The following is a 25229-nucleotide window of genomic DNA, read 5'->3' as shown; positions in this document are numbered from 1 at the left end:
ATTACACTGAGGAGAAGGGCGGCCATATTACTATATATATTACTATATCACACTGAGGAGAAGGGCTGCCATATTACTATATATATTACTATATCACACTGAGGAGAAGGGCGGCCATATTACTATATATATTACTATATCACACTGAGGAGAAGGGCAGCCATATTACTATATATATATTACTATATCACACTGAGGAGAAGGGCGGCCATATTACTATATATATTACTATATCACACTGAGGAGCAGGGCAGCCATATTACTATAATCCCCACTAAGGAGAAGGGAGGCCATCCACTATATATATTACACTGAGGATAAGGGCGGCCATATTACTATATATATATTACTATATCACACTGAGGAGAAGGGCGGCCATATTACTATATATATATATTACTATATCACACTGAGAAGGGCGGCCATATTACTATATATATATTACTATATCACACTGAGGAGAAGGGCGGCCATATTACTATATCACACTGAGGAGAAGGGCGGCCATATTACTATATATATTACTATATCACACTGAGGAGAAGGGCGGCCATATTACTATATTACACTGAGGAGAAGGGCAGCCATATTACTATATATATTACTATACCACACTGAGGAGAAGGGCGGCCATATTACTATATATATTACTATATCACACTGAGGAGAAGGGCGACCATATTACAATATATATTACTATATCACACTGAGGAGAAGGGCGGCCATATTACTATATATATTCCTATATCACACTGAGGAGAAGGGCGGCCATATTACTATATATATTACTATATCACACTGAGGAGAAGGGCGGTCATATTACTATATATATTACTATATCACACTAAGAAGGGCAGCCATATTACTATATATATTACTATATCACACTGAGGAGAAGGGCGGCCATATTACTATATATATTACTATACCACACTGAGGAGAAGGGCGGCCATATTACTATATATATTACTATACCACACTGAGGAGAAGGGCGGCCATATTACTATATATATATTGCTATATCACACTGAGGAGAAGGGCGGCCATATTACTATATATATTACTATATCACACTGAGGAGAAGGGCGGCCATATTACTATATATATTACTATATCACACTGAGGAGAAGGGCGGCCATATTACTATATATATTACTTTATCACACTGAGGAGAAGGGCGGTCAAATTACTATATATATTACTATATCACACTGAGGAGGAGGGCGGCCATATTACTATATATATTACTATATCACACTAAGGAGAAGGGCGGCCATATTACTATATATATATTACTATATCACACTGAGGAGAAGGGCGGCCATATTACTATATATATTACTATACCACACTGAGGAGAAGGGCGGCCATATTACTATATATATTACTATATCACACTGAGGAGAAGGGCGGCCATATTACAATATATATTACTATATCACACTGAGGAGAAGGGCGGCCATATTACTATATATATTACTATATCACACTGAGGAGAAGGGCAGCCATATTACTATATATATTACTATATCACACTGAGGAGAAGGGCAGCCATATTACTATATATATTACTATATCACACTGAGGAGAAGGGCGGCCATATTATTTTATATATTACTATACCACACTGAGGAGAAGGGCGGCCATATTACTATATATATATTACTATATCACACTGAGGAGAAGGGCGGCCATATTACTATATATATATTACTATATTACACTGAGGAGAAGGGCGGCCATATTACTATATATATTACTATACCACACTGAGGAGAAGGGCGGCCATATTACTATATATATTACTATATCACACTGAGGAGAAGGGCGACCATATTACAATATATATTACTATATCACACTGAGGAGAAGGGCGGCCATATTACTATATATATTCCTATATCACACTGAGGAGAAGGGCGGCCATATTACTATATATATTACTATATCACACTGAGGAGAAGGGCGGTCATATTACTATATATATTACTATATCACACTAAGAAGGGCAGCCATATTACTATATATATTACTATATCACACTGAGGAGAAGGGCGGCCATATTACTATATATATTACTATACCACACTGAGGAGAAGGGCGGCCATATTACTATATATATTACTATACCACACTGAGGAGAAGGGCGGCCATATTACTATATATATATTGCTATATCACACTGAGGAGAAGGGCGGCCATATTACTATATATATTACTATATCACACTGAGGAGAAGGGCGGCCATATTACTATATATATTACTATATCACACTGAGGAGAAGGGCGGCCATATTACTATATATATTACTTTATCACACTGAGGAGAAGGGCGGTCATATTACTATATATATTACTATATCACACTGAGGAGGAGGGCGGCCATATTACTATATATATTACTATATCACACTAAGGAGAAGGGCGGCCATATTACTATATATATATTACTATATCACACTGAGGAGAAGGGCGGCCATATTACTATATATATTACTATACCACACTGAGGAGAAGGGCGGCCATATTACTATATATATTACTATATCACACTGAGGAGAAGGGCGGCCATATTACAATATATATTACTATATCACACTGAGGAGAAGGGCGGCCATATTACTATATATATTACTATATCACACTGAGGAGAAGGGCAGCCATATTACTATATATATTACTATATCACACTGAGGAGAAGGGCAGCCATATTACTATATATATTACTATATCACACTGAGGAGAAGGGCGGCCATATTATTTTATATATTACTATACCACACTGAGGAGAAGGGCGGCCATATTACTATATATATATTACTATATCACACTGAGGAGAAGGGCGGCCATATTACTATATATATATTACTATATCACACTGAGGAGAAGGGCGGCCATATTACTATATATATATATTACTATATCACACTGAGGAGAAGGGCAGCCATATTACTATATATATATATATATATATTACTATATCACACTGAGGAGAAGGGCGGCCGCATTACTATATATATTACTATATCACACTGAGGAGAAGGGCAGCCATATTACTATATATATTACTATATCACACTGAGGAGAAGGGCGGCCATATTACTATATATATTACTATATCACACTGAGGAGAAGGGCGGCCATATTACTATATATATTACTATATTACACTGAGGAGAAGGGCGGCCATATTACTATACATATTACTATATTACACTGAGGAGAAGGGCGGCCATATTACTATATATAGGACTATAACACACTGAGGAGAAGGGCGGCCATATTACTATATATACTATATCACACTGAGGAGAAGGGCGGCCATATTACTATATATATTACTATATCACACTGAGGAGAAGGGCGGCCATATTACTATATATATTAGTATATTACACTGAGGAGAAGGGCGGCCATATTACTATACATATTACACTGAGGAGAAGGGCGGCCATATTACTATATATATGACTATAACACACTGAGGAGAAGGGCGGCCATATTACTATATATACTACTATATCACACTGAGGAGAAGGGCGGCCATATTACTATATATATTACTATATCACACTGAGGAGAAGGGCGGCCATATTACTATATATATTACTATACCACACTGAGGAGAAGGGCGGCCATATTACTATATATATTACTATACCACACTGAGGAGAAGGGCGGCCATATTACTATATATATTACTATATCACACTGAGGAGAAGGGCGGCCATATTACTATATATATTACTATATCACACTGAGGAGAAGGGCGGCCATATTACTATATATATTACTATATCACACTGAGGAGAAGGGCGGCCATATTACTATATATATTACTATATCACACTGAGGAGAAGGGCGGCCATATTACTTTATATATTACTATACCACACTGAGGAGAAGGACGGCCATATTACTATATATATATTACTATATCACACTGAGGAGAAGGGCGGCCATATTACTATATATATATTACTATATCACACTGAGGAGAAGGGCGGCCATATTACTATATATATATTACTATATCACACTGAGGAGAAGGGCAGCCATATTACTATATATATATATTACTATATCACACTGAGGAGAAGGGCGGCCGCATTACTATATATATTACTATATCACACTGAGGAGAAGGGCAGCCATATTACTATATATATTACTATATCACACTGAGGAGAAGGGCGGCCATATTACTATATATATTACTATATCACACTGAGGAGAAGGGCGGCCATATTACTATATCACACTGAGGAGAAGGGCGGCCATATTAGTATATATATTACTATATCACACTGAGGAGAAGGGCGGCCATATTACTATATATATTAGTATATTACACTGAGGAGAAGGGCGGCCATATTACTATACATATTACACTGAGGAGAAGGGCGGCCATATTACTATATATATGACTATAACACACTGAGGAGAAGGGCGGCCATATTACTATATATACTACTATATCACACTGAGGAGAAGGGCGGCCATATTACTATATATATTACTATATCACACTGAGGAGAAGGGCGGCCATATTACTATATCTCACTGAGAAGGGCGGCCATATTACTATATATATTACTATATCTCACTGAGGAGAAGGGCGGCCATATTACTATATATATTACTATATCACACTGAGGAGAAGGGCGGCCATATTACTATATATATTACTATATCACACTGAGGAGAAGGGCGGCCATATTACTATATATATTACTATATTACACTGAGGAGAAGGGCGGCCATATTACTATACATATTACTATATTACACTGAGGAGAAGGGCGGCCATATTACTATATATATGACTATAACACACTGAGGAGAAGGGCGGCCATATTACTATATATATTACTATATCTCACTGAGAAGGGCGGCCATATTACTATATATATTACTATATCTCACTGAGGAGAAGGGCGGCCATATTACTATATATATTACTATATCACACTGAGGAGAAGGGCGGCCATATTACTATATATATTACTATATCACACTGAGGAGAAGGGCGGCCATATTACTATATCACACTGAGGAGAAGGGCGGCCATATTACTATATATATTACTATATCACACTGAGGAGAAGGGCGGCCATATTACTATATATATTACTATATCACACTGAGGAGAAGGGCGGCCATATTACTATATATATTACTATATCACACTGAGGAGAAGGGCGGCCATATTACTATATATATTACTATATCACATTAAGGAGAAGGGCGGCCATATTACTATATATATTACTATATCACACTGAGGAGAAGGGTGGACATATTACTATATATATTACTATACCACACTGAGGAGAAGGGCGGCCATATTACTATATATATATTACTATATCACATTAAGGAGAAGGGCGGCCATATTACTATATATATTACTATATCACACTGAGGAGAAGGGCGGCCATATTACTATATATATATAATACTATATCACACTAAGGAGAAGGGCAGCCATATTACTATATATATATATATAATACTATATCACACTAAGGAGAAGGGCAGCCATATTACTATATATATTACTATATCACACTGAGAAGGGCGGCCATATTACTATATATATATATATATATATTACTATATCACACTAAGGAGAAGGGCGGCCATATTACTATATATATATAATACTATATCACACTAAGGAGAAGGGCAGCCATATTACTATATATATTACTATATCACACTGAGAAGGGCGGCCATATTACTATATATATATTACTATATCACACTAAGGAGAAGGGCGGCCATATTACTATATATATATAATACTATATCACACTAAGGAGAAGGGCAGCCTAGGTGAAACTTTCTGACATTTTGATGAATATACTTGGTATCTGTTTTGAACTGTATTTCTGTTATGCTCTAATGTCTATTGTCTGTACAAGTCCCCTCTATAATTTGTAAAGCGCTGCGGAACATGTTGGCGCTATATAAATAAAAATTATTATTATTATTATTATTATAATATACTTTGCTTACACTGACTTGCGTAAATGCACAAAATGCAGGAAAGTGTGAACACAGCCTGAGGAGAATGCTGAGACTTGTGCTCCCCCCACAACTACCTCCTGCAGGATGTGCCCGCTGTTCCTGGCTCGGTGTCGCAGTCAGTAGCTGGGAGGCACGTCACCCTGACACTCTGCCCGCGGGGGATAATGAGACATCTCTTTCCCGGGCTCCAGCGCTGAAGTGGTCGCTGGAATTTTGCACGCCTCGCACTAATCTAAGATCTGCTATTTATGGACCCGAAATTAGTAGCTGGCGGATAAATTTAGCTGCCCACCTGCAGGTCACGTGAGAGGAAGGAGCGGGGGACTGGCGCGCACATCACCCAGACGTACGCCAGCCTCCCCGCACCATGCTGAGCGCCAGTGATCGGGAACGGATCAGCACCTTCAGCTGCCACGTACCGGAGCAGATCTGCCGATGACACAGGTCAAGCGCACGGGACTGCAAGGCCTCGTCGCCCGGTCACCCCGCTCGACCCCAATTATTGCTCCATTGTCCGTTTATTCCGTCTCATTTCACCATCAGATAGCGACAATTTCAGCTCCGAAGAGATGACTAAATGGATTAGTGTCCGTGACCCATCCCTGACCGGCAGGTGTCCCCCGGGGAAAAGCAGACAGATCGAGGCCCTCATCATCATCATCCCCAGAAAGTGCGGCTAATGTGAGCGGCCGCAGCAGTCGCCCCCGGTCTGCACCGCGCCAAAGCTTTAGCCTTCACAGCACAGCTTCACCATTATAAGATCTCTGCAGTCTGTCAACAATCGAAAACCAAACCCGCAGACCCCGGGCCGGGCAGTACCAAACCTGAAGAGCAGATGAAACAAATAAAAACAGGTAAAAATAAAACAGAAAACAAAACAACCGATAATTGAGGTGCGGATCCTCCCCACTAATTATGGGGTAAAAATGTAACACATGCGGAGATTTCTCAGGATGCGGTGCGGATAAATCATGCTGCACGTCATCCGCTGCCTGGGACCCGGACTAATACATCTGACAGCTGAGGGTTTGGCGCAATTGTACGCCAAGTAAGCCATCCACTATTAACATTAGGACCCAAGAGCCGGGTCCAGTAGCCACACCTGTAGTAGTGGCCCCCGACCCGGGAACTGACACACGTGGCCCCTGTGCAGGATATGTTATATGGGCCCTCTGCAGTCCAATAGCTCCTCATAATGCACCATTGGTCCTGGTGCAGGCGGTGGCCCCTGGCCTCTCGGGCCCCTGTGTACCTGCACAGTTTCACCACTGCTATGTCCGCCCCGATCCTACTCACTGATGCAGGAGTCTGCCCATGCCGTGTCCCAGAATATTCCAGCAATGATCAGACAATATTGGCCCCGGAGGCTGCAAACACCGGACGTCCTGATGTGTTTAACCCAATAAGAGCTGTCATCGGCGCGGTCAGATGTGATGAGATACAGGGAGCGAGAAGATGCCGTTATCTGTGCGCACAGCTCAATCTGTCCAAGGGGTGAAGCTTATCAGCCAATCACAGCCAGCAGCCGGCCTGATTAATGGCGCGTCCGCTCAGAAGAGCCGTGGTACGAGAACACTGCCAACATCTGGACAGATTACACACACAAAGCCCGCGACTGGACAGAGGGGACACACACCCAACATGGCGGCCATAGAAGGACACGAACCGCCTGACAGCGAGACATCCAGAGACAACCGTCACACCCTACCGACCAGAGGAACGACAGCTACAAGAATAGACAAAATGTTCATCTCCGGGATTGTGGGGTCTCCGGTCCATAAACTATTAATGATAAAGAGAGGTATTATAGCAGTTAGGCTATGTTCACACGTTCCTGATTTCCCTCCTTTTTTTTCAGGACTAAAAACCGCAGCTCTTGGCAGAAAACGCAGGTCCTTTTTTTATGCGTTTTTGGTGCGTTTTTTGATGCGTTTTTAGTGCGTTTTTTATTGCAGTTTTCTATGCAGAGTCTGTGTGTTTTCTAGGAAGTTTTTAGGGTTAAAATGGCTGAAAATACCCTAACCCTACCCCTAACCCTAGCCTTAACCCTACCCCTAACCCTACCCCTAACCCTACCCCTAACCCTACCCCTAACCCCAACCCTACCCCTAACCCCAACCCTACCCCTAACCCTACCCCTATTCTAACCTTAGTGGAAAAAAAAAAAATTCTTTATTTTTTTATTGTCCCTACCTATGGGGGTGACAAAGGGGGGGGGGGGTCATTTACTATTTTTTTTATTTTGATCACTGAGATAGATTATATCTCAGTGATCAAAATGCACTTTGGAACGAATCTGCCGGCCGGCAGATTCGGCGGGCGCACTGCGTATGTGCCCGCCATTTTGGAAGATGGCGGCGCCCAGGGAGAAGACGGCCGGACGGACACCGGGAGGCCGGGTAAGTATAAGGGGGGGAGATGAGGGCACGGGGGGGGGGGCGTCGGAGCACGGGGGGTGGCATCGGAGCATGGGGGGTGGGATTGGGGCACGGGGGGGCAGCCACACTGCAGCGGTTCTGCACCACAAACCGCAGAAAACCCGCAGATATTTTTTTCATCTGCGGGTTTTACTGCGGGTTTGACCTCACAATGAAGGTCAATGGGTGCAGAACCGCTGCAGTTACGCAAAAAGAAGTGACATGGTACTTCTTTTTTACCGCGGCTATTCAGCGCGGCTTTTTTCGGGATTTTCCGCAATGTGGGCACAGCAGTTCCTGTTTTCCATAGGGTACAATGTAATGTACCCTGCATGGAAAACAGCTGCGGACCCGCCGTGGGAAAATCACGGCGATTCCGCATGAAAAAAAGGATGGTGTGAACATGGCCTTATATTCCTGTACATAGGAGCAGTATTATAGTAGTTATATTTCTGTACATAGGGGCAGTATTATAGTAGATATATTCTTGTACATAGGGGCAGTATTATAGTAGTTATATTCTTGTACATAGGGAGCAGTATTATAGTAGTTATATTCTTGTACATAGGAGCAGTATTATAGTAGTTATATTCTTGTACATAGGAGCAGTATTATAGTAGTTATATTCCTGTACATAGGAGCATTATTATAGTAGTTATATTCCTGTACATAGGAGCATTATTATAGTAGTTATATTCTTGTACATAGGGGCAGTATTATAGTAGTTATATTCTTGTACATAGGGAGCAGTATTATAGTAGTTATATTCTTGTACATAGGGGCAGTATTATAGTAGTTATATTCTTGTACATACGGAGCAGTATTATAGTAGTTATATTCTTGTACATAGGAGCAGTATTATAGTAGTTATATTCTTGTACATAGGGGGCAGTATTATAGTAGTTATATTCTTGTACATAGGGAGCAGTATTATAGTAGTTATATTCTTGTACATAGGAGCAGTATTATAGAAGTTATATTCCTGTACATAGAGGCAGTATTATAGTAGTTATATTCCTGTACATAGAGGCAGTATTATAGTAGTTATATTCCTGTACATAGGGGCAGTATTATAGTAGTTATATTCCTGTACATAGGAGCAGTATTATAGTAGTTATATTCTTGTATATAGGGGCAGTATTATAGTAGTTATATTCTTGTACATAGAAGCAGTATTATAGTAGTTATATTCTTGTACATAGGAGCAGTATTATAGTAGTTATATTCTTGTACATAGGGGCAGTATTATAGTAGTTATATTCTTGTACATAGGGGCAGTATTATAGTAGTTATATTCCTGTAAATAGGGGCAGTATTATAGTAGTTATATTCTTGTACATAGGGGCAGTATTATAGTAGTTATATTCTTGTACATAGGGGCAGTATTATAGTAGTTATATGTTATGTTTGCTAATGACAGGTGTTATGAAGGCAATCCAGAAACAAAGCTGCCAGCGCAGATTCATTCCACTGAGTGAGTACTGACCATTTCCTAAATTTCTGACAATATACTTCTATATCATCCTGACCCTGGCACAAAGCCAGCAAATTTTTCTCAGCCTGATCCACTGAATTAGGCTCATCGTACAGCAATCCGAGCGCCAGGAAAAACGCATCGACACTACTCAATGCAGGGTCTCCTGGCGCAAGAGAAAATGCCCAGTCTTGAGGGTCGCCGCGCAAAAAAGAAATAATAATCAAAACCTGTTGAATAGGATTACCAGAAGAATGAGGTTTCAAGGCCAGAAATAGCTTACAATTATTTTTGAAACTTAGAAACTTAGTTCTATCTCCAAAAAACAAATCAGGAATAGGAATTCTTGGTTCTAACATAGATTTCTGATCAATAGTATCTTGAATTTTGTGTACATTTATAACGAGATTATCCATTGAAGAGCACAGACCCTGAATATCCATGTCCACACCTGTGTCCAGAATCACCCAAATGTCTAGGGGAAAAAAAAAAGTGAACACAGAGCAGAAAAAAAAAAAAAAAAAATGATGTCAGAACTTTTTCTTTCCCTCTATTGAGAATCATTAGTTTGGCTCCTTGTACTGTTATGTTTGCTAATGACAGGTGTTATGAAGGCAATCCAGAAACACAGTGTGCTTAGCGATCAGAGCGCACACAGTGATCTGACAAATACCCAAAAATACAAGAACGAGCTCTGAGACGTGGAAACTCTGTAGACTGCACACCTGATCCTATCCTAAACACAACTAAAAGCGGCTGTGGATTGCGCCTAACAACTACCTAGGCAACTCGGCACAGCCTAAGAAACTAGCTAGCCTGAAGATAGAAAAATAGGCCTGACTTGCCCCAGAGAAATTCCCCAAAGGAAAAGGCAGCCCCCCACATATAATGACTGTGAGTAAGATGAAAAGACAAAACGTAGGGATGAAATAGATTCAGCAAAGTGGGGCCCGATATTCTAGGACAGAGCGAGGACAGTAAAGCGAACTTTGCAGTCTACAAAAAACCCTAAAGCAAAACCACGCAAAGGGGGCAAAAAAAAAACCCACCGTGCCGAACTAACGGCACGGCGGTACACCCTTTGCGTCTCAGAGCTTCCAGCAAAACAAAAGACAAGCTGGACAGAAAAAAAGCAACAAAAAAGCAAAAAGCACTTAGCTATACAGAGCAGCAGGTCACAGGAACAATCAGGAGAAGCTCAGATCCAACACTGAAACATTGACAAGGAGCAAGGATAGCAGCATCAGGCGGAGTTAATTAATGAAGCAGTTAACGAGCTCACCAGAACACCTGAGGGAGGAAGCTCAGAAGCTGCAGTACCACTTGTGACCACAGGAGTGAATTCAGCCACAGAATTCACAACAGTTATATTCTTGTACATAGGAGCAGTATTATAGTAGTTCTATTCTTGTACATAGGAGCAGTATTATAGTAGTTCTATTCTTGTACATAGGGGCAGTATTATAGTAGTTATATTCTTGTACATAGGGGCAGTATTATAGTAGTTCTATTCTTGTACATAGGAGCAGTATTATAGTAGTTCTATTCTTGTACATAGGGGCAGTATTATAGTAGTTATATTCTTGTACATAGGGGCAGTATTATAGTAGTTCTATTCTTGTATATAGGAGCAGTATTATAGTAGTTCTATTCTTGTACATAGGAGCAGTATTATAGTAGTTATATTCTTGTATATAGGAGCAGTATTATAGTAGTTATATTCTTGTACATAGGTGTTGTGAATTCTGTGGCTGAGTTCACTTCTGTGGTCACAAGTGGTATTGCAGTCTCTGGGCTTCCTCCCTCAGGTGTTTTGGTGAGCTCGTTGGCTGCCTTGCTATTTAGCTCCACCTGAGTCTGTCTTCCTTGCTCCTTGTCAATGTTCCAGTGTTGGATCTGAGCTACTGCATCTTTCCTTGGGCCTGCTGCTCTGCTAGATAAGTGCTTCTAGTTTGTTTTCTGTTTTTTCTGTCCAGCTTGTTATTATCTTTTGCTGGAAGCTCTGAGAAGCAAAGGGGTGCACCGCCGTGCTGTTAGTTCGGCACGGTGGGTCTTTTTGCCCCTTTGCGTGGTTTTCGTTTTAGGGTTTTTTGTAGACTGCATAGTTCTCTTTGCTATCCTCGCTCTGTCTAGAATATCGGGCCTCACTTTGCTGAATCTATTTCATTCCTACGTTTGTCTTTTCATCTTGCTAACAGTCATTATATGTGGGGGCTGCCTATTCCTTTGGGGTATTTCTCTGAGGTAAGTCAGGCTTGTATTTCTATCTTCAGGCTAGTCAGCTCCTCAGGCAGTGCCGAGTTGCATAGGTAGTGGATAGGCGCAATCCACTGCTGCTTCCAGTTGTGTGAGGATAGATCAGGTACTGCAGTCTACAGAGATTCCACGTCTCAGAGCTCGTCCTATTGTTTTGGGTTATTGCCAGATCTCTGTATGTGCGCTGATTACTGCACGCTGTGTTGCCTGATTGCCAGCCATAACACATAGGGCAGTATCATAGTAGTTATATTCTTGTACATAGGGGGCAGTATTACAGTAGTTATATTCTTATACATAGGGGCAGTATTACAGTAGTTATATTCTTGTACATAGGAGCAGTATTATAGTAGTTATATTCTTGTAGATAGGAGCAGTATTATAGTAGTTATATTCTTGTACATAGGGGCAGTATTATAGTGGTTATATTCTTGTACATAGGAGCATTATTATAGTAGTTATATTCTTGTACATAGGGGCAGTATTATAGTAGTTATATTCTTGTACATAGGGCAGTATCATAGTAGTTATATTCTTGTACATAGGGGGCAGTATTATAGTAGTTATATTCTTATACATAGGGGCAGTATTACAGTAGTTATATTCTTGTACATAGGAGCAGTATTATAGTAGTTATATTCTTGTATATAGGAGCAGTATTATAGTAGTTATATTCTTGTACATAGGGGCAGTATTATAGTAGTTATATTCTTGTACATAGGGGCAGTATTATAGTAGTTATATTCTTGTACATCGGGGCAGTATTATAGTAGTTATATTCTTGTGCATAGGGGCAGTATTATAGTAGTTATATTCTTGTGCATAGGGGCAGTATTATAGTAGTTATATTCTTGTACATAGGGGCAGTATTATAGTAGTTATATTCTTGTACATAGGGGCAGTATTATAGTAGTTATATTCTTGTGCATAGGGGCAGTATTATAGTAGTTATATTCTTGTACATAAGGGCAGTATTATAGTAGTTATATTCTTGTACATAGGGGCAGTATTATAGTAGTTATATTCTTGTACATAGGGGCTGTATTACAGTAGTTATATTCTTGTACATAGGGGGCAGTATTATAGTAGTTATATTCTTGTACATAGGGGCAGTATTATAGTAGTTATATTCTTGTACATAGGAGGCAGTATTATAGTAGTTATATTCTTGTACATAGGGGGCAGTATTATAGTAGTTATATTCTTGTACATAAGGACACTATTATAGTAGTTATATTCTTGTACATAGGAGCAGTATTATAGTAGTTATATTCTTGTACATACGGGGCAGTATTATAGTAGTTATATTCTTGTACATAGGAGCAGTATTATAGTAGTTATATTCTTGTACATAGGGGGCAGTATTATGGTAGTTATATTCTTGTACATAGGGGCAGTACTATAGCAGTTATATTATTCTCTGTGAAGCATACGCCGGTTACACTGGAATATTTAGGATTTCTTTGCATCACTTATACCCTTTTGCTATCAGCGGGATGGTGAATGGTTCCATTACTGGACTTTGCTGGGTGGAGGCTTCTGCTCCTCTGGGTGTAGATATCCTCGGCATCTGCTGTGCGGAGCTTTGTGTCGGTCCGTTCCTGCATTGTCCATCGGCAGGTGGACGATTTCCTGCGCGCTCAGTCCACTCGCTCTTCTCTGGTCTCCCGGAGCCGTGTCAGTCGCCCGTCAGTGCAGAGCGCTCGCCCGGAGGAAGATGCAGAACGAGTGATTTAATGGTAATAACAGGATTAGGCGGCCGCCTCCTTCTCGGCCTCTGTCACCCACAAGTGTCACCTCCAGGGACAAGAAATCCAATCAAGATCCGCCACTGTCTTCAGGAAGCTCGCAGCCCAAAGCGCGGCGCAGATTGCCAGAATAAAAAAATAAAACTCTGCTCGCAGCGCCGGGCGCACATTAATCACCGCCCGGGGGGACAGGTCTCAGCCATATTCATTTGTCAGAAGCCGCTCCACATAAGTTATTGCAGACACATTAGCATCTCATTTGCATGTCATTAGCGGAGCGAGCGCCTGGTGTTTGTGGGACGCCGTACACGACGCTACCAGCACCATCAATTGCTGGAACCGGCTCTCCGAATCACAAAGCTGGAAAGGGAGAAGGGGGGATATGAGGGAAGCATCTAAATTATTCCGCCCCGCATGATTTAATAGCGCTAAATGGCTGCATTACTTCCTGTAAGTGCTGCGATCATTTAACCTCTCCCAAAATGGCCTCTCCCCGCCGCACATAATGTGCACCGATGGCTCCGCAGGACGCGCCCAGAGACGGTCTCTGACCTCCCAGCTGTTGTCAAACTGCGCCGGACAGAGGAGTTCTGCAGCAGCTAAAGGAAACTTCTGTGTATAAGGTCTTGCACCAGTGGAGACGAAACTGCTACGAGCAAACCAACCACGTCCAAACCAACCACGTGCAAACCCGAAACATACAAACCAACCACATGCAAACCAACCACGCGCAAACCCGAAAAAAGCAAACCTGCCACGCGGAAACCAACTACGTGCAAACCCGAAACATGCAAATCCGCCACGTGCAAACCCGCCACATGCAAACCAAATACGTGCAAAACCGCCACATGCAAACCAACCACGTGCAAACCCGCCACATGCAAATCAACCACGTGCAAACCCGAAACATACAAACCAACCACGTGCAAACCCGAAACATGCAAACCCGAAACATGCAAATCTGCCACGTGCAAACCCGAAACATGCAAATCCGCCACGCGCAAACCCGAAACATGCAAACCAACCACGTGCAAACCCGAAACATACAAACCAACCACATGCAAACCTGAAACATGCAAACCTGAAACATGGAAAGCAACCACATGCAAAACCGCCACATGCAAACCAACCACGTACAAATCCGCCACACGTAAAACCAACCACGTGCAAAACCAATAAATCCCAACCCGCCACAAATCCACCCACAATGACATCACATGTTGGGAAAGCTGATTAACAACTTAACCGTCACTCGAACTAAACCTACCAAAGGCGGCTGTCAGCCCCTGTGGACGCAGTATTGGAGGCCATATTGGTTGTGACGCTGTTTTCTCAGATATGGATGCAAGACTTAAGGAAGATGTTGTGATCTTGGCAATGACAACAGTACTAAGCAACCAGTGGGACTTGTAGTCCCACCTGCATTGGCTGATGAACATGACAGAAGATAGATCACGTAGATTTATTGATTACGACATTCTTGAAATCGCACTTTCCAGACGCGCGGAATAGATAAGGCGGCTGCGTCCGGCGGTGCTCGCAGCAGAGGTAGCGCCCGGCCGGCTCCTCCTGATGCGACATTACAACGATGCTCTTAATTAAAATAATAAACAACGTATCAGTGACAGCGTGACACTATCCGGAGGAGGCCACCGCCGGCAGGACGCACATGCATTATTCATGAGAGGCGGCCTCATTATGCTAATTCATTAAGAGTCACAACATATGTTTCTCCTGTATGTGGAGAGAGATGGATGAGGAGGGAGAGCGGCACCCTGCTTCACCAGAATCCTGAAAGGAGAGTACACCTGGCAATGCAGGCGGACAGAGCGGCCAATCAGAAGGGAGCTGACTGACACCTCTCATACCCACAGAAGCAGCCATATTGGTTGTCAAATCCGCCTAGTTGTGCAACGTTACAGTTATGGGGAGAAGAGTCACTGTGCCTCCGGGCAGATCTGTACAGGAGTCTAGGAAAGCTGGGTGACACTACATTCACAAGGTACGGCGTCATCCTCAGCCATCTGCTCACACACTGCACCATCAGATCAAGCAGACGCTGGACAAAAAAATGGAATGAACCTGAAGACGTGAGAAGCCCCAAAATATCAGACGACAGATGACGCGGAGCCCCTGGAAGCCCCCCGGACTTCAGTCTTACGCTTCGTGTCTGGGAAGATGAAGTAGTAGAACTCACCCCCTGTAACTGTTGAGACCCCGCAAAGTTCCTCATGACTTGGTGAAACTCTCGCTCCAGCCGTGTGGCCCAGTACTGCATCCTGCAAGAGAGAATGGAAAGGGTCAGTAAGGTAGTGGGGGCAGGGGACGGGTGCAACAAGCAGCAACAGTAAGGTAGTGGGGGCAGGGGACGGGTGCAACAAGCAGCGGCAGTAAGGTAGTGGGGGCAGAGGACGGGTGCAACAAGCAGCGGCAGTAAGGTAGTGGGGGCAGGGGACGGGTGCAACAAGCAGTGGCAGTAAGGTAGTGGGGGCAGAGGACGGGTGCAACAACCAGCGGCAGTAAGGTAGTGGGGGCAGAGGACGGGTGCAACAACCAGCGGCAGTAAGGTAGTGGGGGCAGAGGACGGGTGCAACAACCAGCGGCAGTAAGGTAGTGGGGGCAGAGGGCGGGTGCAACAAGCAGCGGCAGTAAGGTAGTGGGGGCAGAGGACGGGTGCAACAACCAGCGGCAGTAAGGTAGTGGGGGCAGAGGACGGGTGCAACAACCAGCGGCAGTAAGGTAGTGGGGGCAGAGGGCGGGTGCAACAAGCAGCGGAAGTAAGGTAGTGGGGGCAGAGGACGGGTGCAACAAGCAGTGGCAGTAAGGTAGTGGGGGCAGAGGACGGGTGCAACAACCAGCGGCAGTAAGGTAGTGGGGGCAGAGGGCGGGTGCAACAAGCAGCGGAAGTAAGGTAGTGGGGGCACAGGACGGGTGCAACGAGCAGCGGCAGTAAGGTAGTGGGGGCAGAGGACGGGTGCAACAAGCAGCGGCAGTAAGGTAGTGGGGGCAGAGGGCGGGTACAACAAGCAGCGGCAGTAAGGTAGTGGGGGCAGAGGACGGGTGCAACAAGCAGCGGCAGTAAGGTAGTGGGGGCAGAGGACGGGTGCAACAAGCAGCGGCAGTAAGGTAGTGGGGGCAGAGGGCGGGTACAACAAGCAGCGGAAGTAAGGTAGTGGGGGCAGAGGACGGGTGCAACGAGCAGCGGCAGTAAGGTAGTGGGGGCAGAGGACGGGTGCAACAAGCAGCGGCAGTAAGGTAGTGGGGGCAGAGGACGGGTGCAACAAGCAGCGGCAGTAAGGTAGTGGGGGCAGAGGACGGGTGCAACAAGCAGCGGCAGTAAGGTAGTGGGGGGCAGGGGACGGGTGCAACAAGCAGCGGCAGGGGACAGGTGCAACAAGCAGCGGCAGTAAGGTAGTGGGGCAGAGGAAGGGTGCAACAAGCAGTGGCAGTAAGGTAGTGGGGGCAGGGGACGGGTGCAACAAGCAGCGGCAGTAAGGTAGTGGGGGCAGAGGACAGGTGCAACAAGCAGCGGCAGTAAGGTAGTGGGGCAGAGGAAGGGTGCAACAAGCAGCGGCAGTAAGGTAGTGGGGGCAGGGGACGGGTGCAACAAGCAGCGGCAGTAAGGTAGTGGGGGCAGAGGACGGGTGCAACAAGCAGCGGCAGTAAGGTAGTGGGGCAGAGGAAGGGTGCAACAAGCAGCGGCAGTAAGGTAGTGGGGGCAGAGGACGGGTGCAACAAGCAGCAGCAGTAAGGTAGTGGGAGAAGAGAAAGGTTGCAGCAAGCAGCAGCAATAAGGTAGTGGGGGCAGAGGACGGGTGCAACAATCACGGGCTGTAAGAGGAGAGAAGGCAGATGGGTGCAACAATAAGGGGGCAGAAAGGTAGTGGTGGCAGAGGACGGGTGCAACAATAGGGGGCTATACAGTGCCATTAAATAGAGTTTTGCAACTTTCTCAAGTTTCCAGCAGGCAGTTTGGTTTCCTTATCTACTATATAATTGTCTAAGGGTCACTTTCGTCTTTCTGTCACGGATATTCATTGGTCGCGGCCTCTGTCTGTCCTGGAAATCCAAGTCGCAAAACAGCCACGACCAATCAGCGACGGGCACAGTCCGGAAGAAAATGGCCGCTCCGAACTCCCCGCAGTCAGTGCCTGTCGCCCGCATACTCCCCTCCGGTGACCGCTCACACAGGGTTAATGCCGGCGGTAACGGACCGCATTATGCCACGGGTAAAGTACTCTGCCGCTATTAACCCTGTGTGTCCCCAACTTTTTACTATTGATGCTGCCTATGCGTCATCAATAGTAAAAAATGTAATGTTAAAAATAGAAAAAACAAAAAACCTGCTATACTCACCCTCCGCTGAGCCGCTCGCGCCGGCCGCCATCTTCCGTTCCCAGCGATGCATTGCGAAATTACCCATCGCGAGACCGCTAAGTCATCTGGGTAATTTCACAATGCATCCTGGGTCGGAAGATGGCGACAGCCTGTCGCCGGAGCTCCGCTGGATCCCAGGAGGTGAGTATGTAACTATTTTTTATTTTAATTATTTTTTTAACAGGGATATGGTGCCCACACTGCTGTATACTACATAGGCAGTGTTATATACTCCGTGGGCTGTGCTATATATTACGTGGCCACTGTTATATACTACGTGACTGGGCAATATACCACATGGCTCTGTGCTGTATACTACGTGACTGGGCAATATACTACGTGGCTGGGCAATATACCACGTGACTGGGCAATATACTACGTGGCTGGGCAATATACTACGTGACTGGGCAATATACTACGTGGCTGGGCAATATACTACGTGACTGGGCAATATACTACGTGGCTGGGCAATATACCACGTGGCTGGGCAATATACTACGTGGCTGGGCAATATACTACGTGGCTGGGCAATATACTACGTGGCTGGGCAATATACTACGTAGCTGGGCAATATACTACGTAGCTGGGCAATATACTACGTAGCTGGGCAATATACTACGTAGCTGGGCAATATACTACGTAGCTGGGCAATATACTACGTGACTGGGCAATATACTACGTGACTGGGCAATATACTACGTGGCTGGGCAATATACTACGTGGCTGGGCAATATACTACGTGGCTGGGCAATATACTACGTGGCTGGGCAATATACTACGTAGCTGGGCAATATACTACGTAGCTGGGCAATATACTACGTGGCTGGGCAATATATTACGTGGAGATGCATATTCTAGAATACCCGATGCGTTAGAATCGGGTTAATATTCAGGGCTGAGCGGCCTCTGCCTCCTCCTGCTTTGCAGCGAGATTTCTTGTCTTGGCCTAGTTCTGCTCTCACAGCTGAAGGTTTATTACTGACTGAACCTTGTAGGACAAATCTCTCCTTGGTGCTGACAACCTGCCAGCCCCCTCCAACCCCTGACACCTTGCTAGCCGAACCCAACACACTGACAACCAGCCGCCCCCACCTTCAACCCTGGCACCTGCTTGCTGGGAAACATCCTGCAGCTCCACCTCCCCTGTCAACCCCATCACTGCACCTTGCTAGCCAGACCAATAGCCTACCAGCCAGTTGCACCACCATCTAGCCCCCAACCCCACACCCTGCTGTGCTTCTCCCTATCCTCCCCGACACGCTGCCTGCTAGCCCGACACCCTCATCCCCCTGCCCGACACTCTTCCAGCCCACCCTTATTCCACCTGACACCCCGCAGCCCCAGCCAGACACCCCGCAGCCCCCTGCCAGGACACTCCGCAGCCCCCCGCCAGGACACCCCGCAGCCCCCCGCCAGACACCCCGCAGCCCCCTGCTAGGACACCACGTAGCCCCCCGCCAGGACACCCCGCAGCCCCCCGCCAGGACACCCCGCAGCCCCCCGCCAGGACACCCCGCAGCCCCCCGCCAGACACCCCGCAGCCCCCCGTCAGGACACCCCGCAGCCCCCCGCCAGGACACCCCGCAGCCCCCCGCCAGACACCCCACAGGACACCCCGCAGCCCCCCACCAGACACCCCACAGCCCCCCGCCAGGACACCCCGCAGCCCCCCGCCAGGACACCCCGCAGCCCCCCACCAGACACCCCACAGCCCCCCGCCAGGACACCCCGCAGCCTCCCGCCGGACACCCCACAGCCCCCCACCAGGACACCCCACAGCCCCCCACCAGGACACCCCACAGCCCCCCACCAGACACCCCGTAGCCCCCCGCCAGACACCCCGTAGCCCCCCGCCAGACACCCCGTAGCCCCCCGCCAGACACCCCGTAGCCCCCCCCGCCAGGACCCCCCGTAGCCCCCCCGCCAGGACACCCCACAGCTGGTCTGAAGCCTCTAGATGATAATTATTCTGATTCAATTCACTTAAAGCAAGCAGAGATCTGGATCCGCCGAGTTATTGCTCATCCTGTGAGAACGCCCTGAGCGTCTCCTTACGTACGGATTTTACGTCACTTGCCGCCGTGGCGTTTATCGCAGCCAATCAGGAGGCAGACCTGTGGAGCATTTGATATTTTTTACATAATCAATAAAACATAAAAGTCGTCCGTCACGTAGCGACACGAGTGGCGGTGATGAATGACGGCGGCGCGAGCCGTAACGCGAGGCTAATAATGAAGTGCTATTAATGGCGGTGGCGGCGGTGACCGTCATTAAACACTGAGCACAGGACCTGTCCGCGCCGCCTGCTTTATCAATGTAAACCAGGACATCCGGCTCAATCAATAGCGCATTATCAGCATGTAATGGCGGCATCCGCGCCACAGGGCAGCGTCCCCACCGTGTCTCCATCACTCAGCGGAGGCAACCTGGAACGGGGTTAACCCTTAGAAGTCGCCGCAATGAGAGGACGATGGCAAGACGGGGTACAGCAAGGAACATGGTGGTTACACCCATGTAGGACTACAAGCTCCAGCATGTCCGCTCTCAGGTCTCTACAGATTAATGTCCATGCAACCAGCGCTTATACTGCTCACACAAGAGTGACAACCAATATGGCGGCTCACACAAGAGTGACAACCAATATGGCGGCTCAGGCAAGAGTGACAACCAATGTGATGGCTCACACAAGAGTGACAACCAATATGGCGGCTCACACAAGAGTGACAACCAATATGGCGGCTCAGGCAAGAGTGACAACCAATGTGATGGCTCACACAAGAGTGACAACCAATATGGCGGCTCAGGGAAGAGTGACAACCAATATGGCGGCTCACAGAAGAGTAATAACCAATATGGCGGCTCATCAAGAGTGACAACCAATGTGGTGGCTCACCCAAGAGTGACAACCAATATGGCGGCTCAGGCAAGAGTGACAACCAATATGGCGGCTCATCAAGAGTGACCACCAATATGGCGGCTCATCAAGAGTGACAACCAATGTGATGGCTCACACAAGAGTGACAACCAATATGGCGGCTCAGGCAAGAGTGACAACCAATATGGCGGCTCATCAAGAGTGACAACCAATATGGCGGCTCATCAAGAGTGACAACCAATGTGGTGGCTCACCCAAGAGTGACAACCAATATGGCGGCTCACAGAAGAGTGATAACCAATATGGCGGCTCATCAAGAGTGACAACCAATGTGGTGGCTCACCCAAGAGTGACAACCAATATGGCGGCTCAGGCAAGAGTGACAACAAATATGGCGGCTCATCAAGAGTGACCACCAATATGGCGGCTCATCAAGAGTGACAACCAATGTGATGGCTCACACAAGAGTGACAACCAATATGGCGGCTCATCAAGAGTGACAACCAATGTGGTGGCTCACCCAAGAGTGACAACCAATATGGCGGCTCAGGCAAGAGTGACAACCAATATGGCGGCTCATCAAGAGTGACAACCAATGTGGTGGCTCACCCAAGTGTGACAACCAATATGGCGGCTCAGGCAAGAGTGACAACAAATATGGCGGCTCATCAAGAGTGACAACCAATATGGCGGCCCAGGCAAGAGTGAAAACTAATATGGCCAATATGGCAGCTCAGGCAAGAGTGACAACCAATATGGCGGCTCAGGCAAGAGTGACAACCAATATGGCAGCTCAGGCAAGAGTGACAACCAATGCGGTGGCTCACACAAGAGTGACAACCAATATGGCAGCTCAGGCAAGAGTGACAACCAATACGGCGGCTCACCCAAGAGTGACAACCAATATGGCGGCTCACGCAAGAGTGACAACCAATATGGCAGCTCACGCAAAAGTGACAACAAATATGGCGGCTCACCCAAGAGTGACAACCAATATGGCGGCTCACGCAAGAGTGACAACCAATACGGCAGCTCACGCAAAAGTGACAACAAATATGGCGGCTCACCCAAGAGTGACAACCAATATGGCGGCTCACCCAAGAGTGACAACCAATATGGCAGCTCACGCAAAAGTGACAACAAATATGGCGGCTCACCCAAGAGTGACAACCAATATGGCGGCTCACCCAAGAGTGACAACCAATATGGCAGCTCACGCAAAAGTGACAACAAATATGGCGGCTCACCCAAGAGTGACAACCAATATGGCGGCTCACCCAAGAGTGACAACCAATATGGCAGCTCACGCAAAAGTGACAACAAATATGGCGGCTCACCCAAGAGTGACAACCAATATGGCAGCTCACCCAAGAGTGACAACCAATACGGCGGCTCACCCAAGAGTGACAACCAATATGGCGGCTCACGCAAGAGTGACAACAAATATGGCGGCTCACCCAAGAGTGACAACCAATACGGCTGTCTTCACAGCAGAGTCTGGGAAAGCTGGGTGACAACCAGCACTACAAAAGTCAGGGCGGCCATATTGGTTGCCACCCAGCTCTTCAATAGTCCTGAATGGGATCTGCCTGTGACACAGGGTCAGGATGGTTCGCACGCTGTTGTGAAACTTTTGCAGTGGCTATTACGACAGCCATGTTGGTTAATTCTCAGCTTTCCCAAAAAAGGACTAATCAGAGGAGCATGAAGCAGGTCAGCGCCATATGTCCATGTCCCTGCTGCTGCACTACGACTCCCACCATCCACCATTCCCATCAGTATGATCTGACACCGCCTCCGCACTCATCCTGTGGTTTCTTGCTGGTTGTCAGACTCTTCAGTCCCAGAAATGCCAGAATTTCCATCCGCTGCCGTTAACCAGGAGGCGCCGACCCTGAAAGGGTTAATGGTTCTCTTGACATCATGATCTCTTTTTTAGCTAGAATAATGGCTTCCTTCACAGGCCGACAGACGGGAAATTACCTGTGAAATATATTTCCCCAGGCGCACAATCGGCAGCCATATAAATTACCCGGTGTAATGGCCGCTGGAATTTCTCTCCCACTAAATTCCTGTCAGGGCGGCTTCCTCCATAATGTACCGGACGGTGGGAAAAAAAACCGGAATCCGACCGATGATACGAGAGCGCAATACGGAGAACAGGCTGCCGCCTCGTGCCCGGATCATCCCACTCCCCGAGCAGCGGCGGCGGCAGGAGCGGCGGCAGGAGCGGCGGCAGGAGCGGCGGCGGCGGCAGGAGCGGCGGCGGCGGCAGGAGCGGCGGCAGGAGCGGCGGCGGCGGCAGGAGCGGCGGCGGCGGCAGGAGCGGCGGCGGCGGCAGGAGCGGCGGCGGCAGGAGGAGCGGCCTCGTTCTCAAATTCAGCACTGACCTCGTTACTGGCAGCGGTTTATGCGGTGGCGACACATAAGAGCGGATTATAAGGGGCGCACGCGAGAATCCCCCCACTGCTCCTATAATGGACGGAGGGGACGGCGGGAAACAACGGCGGCTTCATAATTACCTCCACAGACAACATCGACGCTAAAGAAAGAGGCACATACGGCAACAAGAACCCCGAGCAAAGCCCCCCGGTACCCACCAACACCAGCAAAGCTCCCCGGTCCCCACCAACACCAGCAAAGCCCCCCGGTTCCCACCAACACCAGCAAAGCCCCCCGGTCCCCACCGACACCAGCAAAGCCCCCCGGTCACCACCAACACCAGCAAAGCCCCCGGTCACCACCAACAGCAGCAAAGCTCCCCGGTCCCCACCAACACCAGCAAAGCCCCCCAGTCACCACCAACACCAGCAAAGCTCCCCGGTCCCCACCAACACCAGCAAAGCCCCCCGGTCCCCACCGACACCAGCAAAGCCCCCCGGTCCCCACCGACACCAGCAAAGCCCCCCGGTCACCACCAACACCAGCAAAGCCCCCGGTCACCACCAACAGCAGCAAAGCCCCCCGGTCACCACCAACACCAGCAAAGCCCCCCAGTCACCACTAACACCAGCAAAGCCCCCCAGTCACCACTAACACCAGCAAAGCCCCCCGGTCACCACCAACAGCAGCAAAGCCCCCCGGTCATCTCTAACACCAGCAAAGCCCCCCGGTCACCACCAACACCAGCAAAGCCCCCGGTCACCACCAACAGCAGCAAAGCCCCCCAGTCACCACTAACACCAGCAAAGCCCCCCGGTCCCCACCAACACCAGCAAAGCCCCCGGTCACCACTAACACCAGCAAAGCCCCCCGGTCCCCACCGACACCAGCAAAGCCCCCTGTCACCACCAACAGCAGCAAAGCCCCCCGGTCACCACCAACAGCAGCAAAGCCCCCCGGTCACCACCAACAGCAGCAAAGCCCCCCGGTCACCACCAACACCAGCAAAGCCCCCCGGTCACCACCAACAGCAGCAAAGCCCCCCGGTCCCCACCAACACCAGCAAAGCCCCCCGATCCCCACCAACACCAGCAAAGCCCCCCGGTCCCCACCGACACCAGCAAAGCCCCCCGGTCACCACCAACACCAGCAAAGCCCCCGGTCACCACCAACACCAGCAAAGCCCCCGGTCACCACCAACAGCAGCAAAGCCCCCCGGTCCCCACCAACACCAGCAAAGCCCCCCGATCCCCACCAACACCAGCAAAGCCCCCCGGTCCCCACCGACACCAGCAAAGCCCCCCGGTCACCACCAACACCAGCAAAGCCCCCGGTCACCACCAACACCAGCAAAGCCCCCGGTCACCACCAACAGCAGCAAAGCCCCCCGATCCCCACCAACACCAGCAAAGCCCCCCGGTCCCCACCGACACCAGCAAAGCCCCCCGGTCACCACCGACACCAGCAAAGCCCCCGGTCACCACCGACACCAGCAAAGCCCCCCGGTCATCACCAACAGCAGCAAAGCCCCCCGGTCCCCACCGACACCAGCAAAGCCCCCCGGTCACCACCGACACCAGCAAAGCCCCCGGTCACCACCGACACCAGCAAAGCCCCCCGCTCCCCACCGACACCAGCAAAGCCCCCCGGTCCCCACTGACACCAGC

At 47.6% G+C, this 25229-nt stretch overlaps 1 protein-coding gene across 6 annotated transcripts in view; it reads right to left on the bottom strand.

The window, feature by feature from the left end:
• Positions 1 to 25229, bottom strand: part of CACNA2D2 (calcium voltage-gated channel auxiliary subunit alpha2delta 2) — a 215488-nt gene that overhangs the window by 155142 nt on the left and 35117 nt on the right. For all 6 annotated transcript variants that reach the window (XR_011314924.1, XR_011314925.1, XM_069736089.1 and 3 more), the window contains exon 2: positions 16126 to 16207. Coding sequence is in view for 4 of the 6 variants with exons in the window: in XM_069736089.1 (XP_069592190.1) it covers positions 16126 to 16207 (82 nt within the window). In the remaining 2 variants the exon portion in view is untranslated. The remainder of the gene's footprint in view (positions 1 to 16125; positions 16208 to 25229) is intronic.

Source organism: Ranitomeya imitator, chromosome 8 (genome assembly GCF_032444005.1).
Source record: "Ranitomeya imitator isolate aRanImi1 chromosome 8, aRanImi1.pri, whole genome shotgun sequence".
NCBI lineage: Eukaryota > Metazoa > Chordata > Amphibia > Anura > Dendrobatidae > Ranitomeya > Ranitomeya imitator.
The sequence above is the reverse complement of the archived record's forward strand: the minus strand, read 5'-3'. Positions and strand labels throughout refer to the sequence as shown.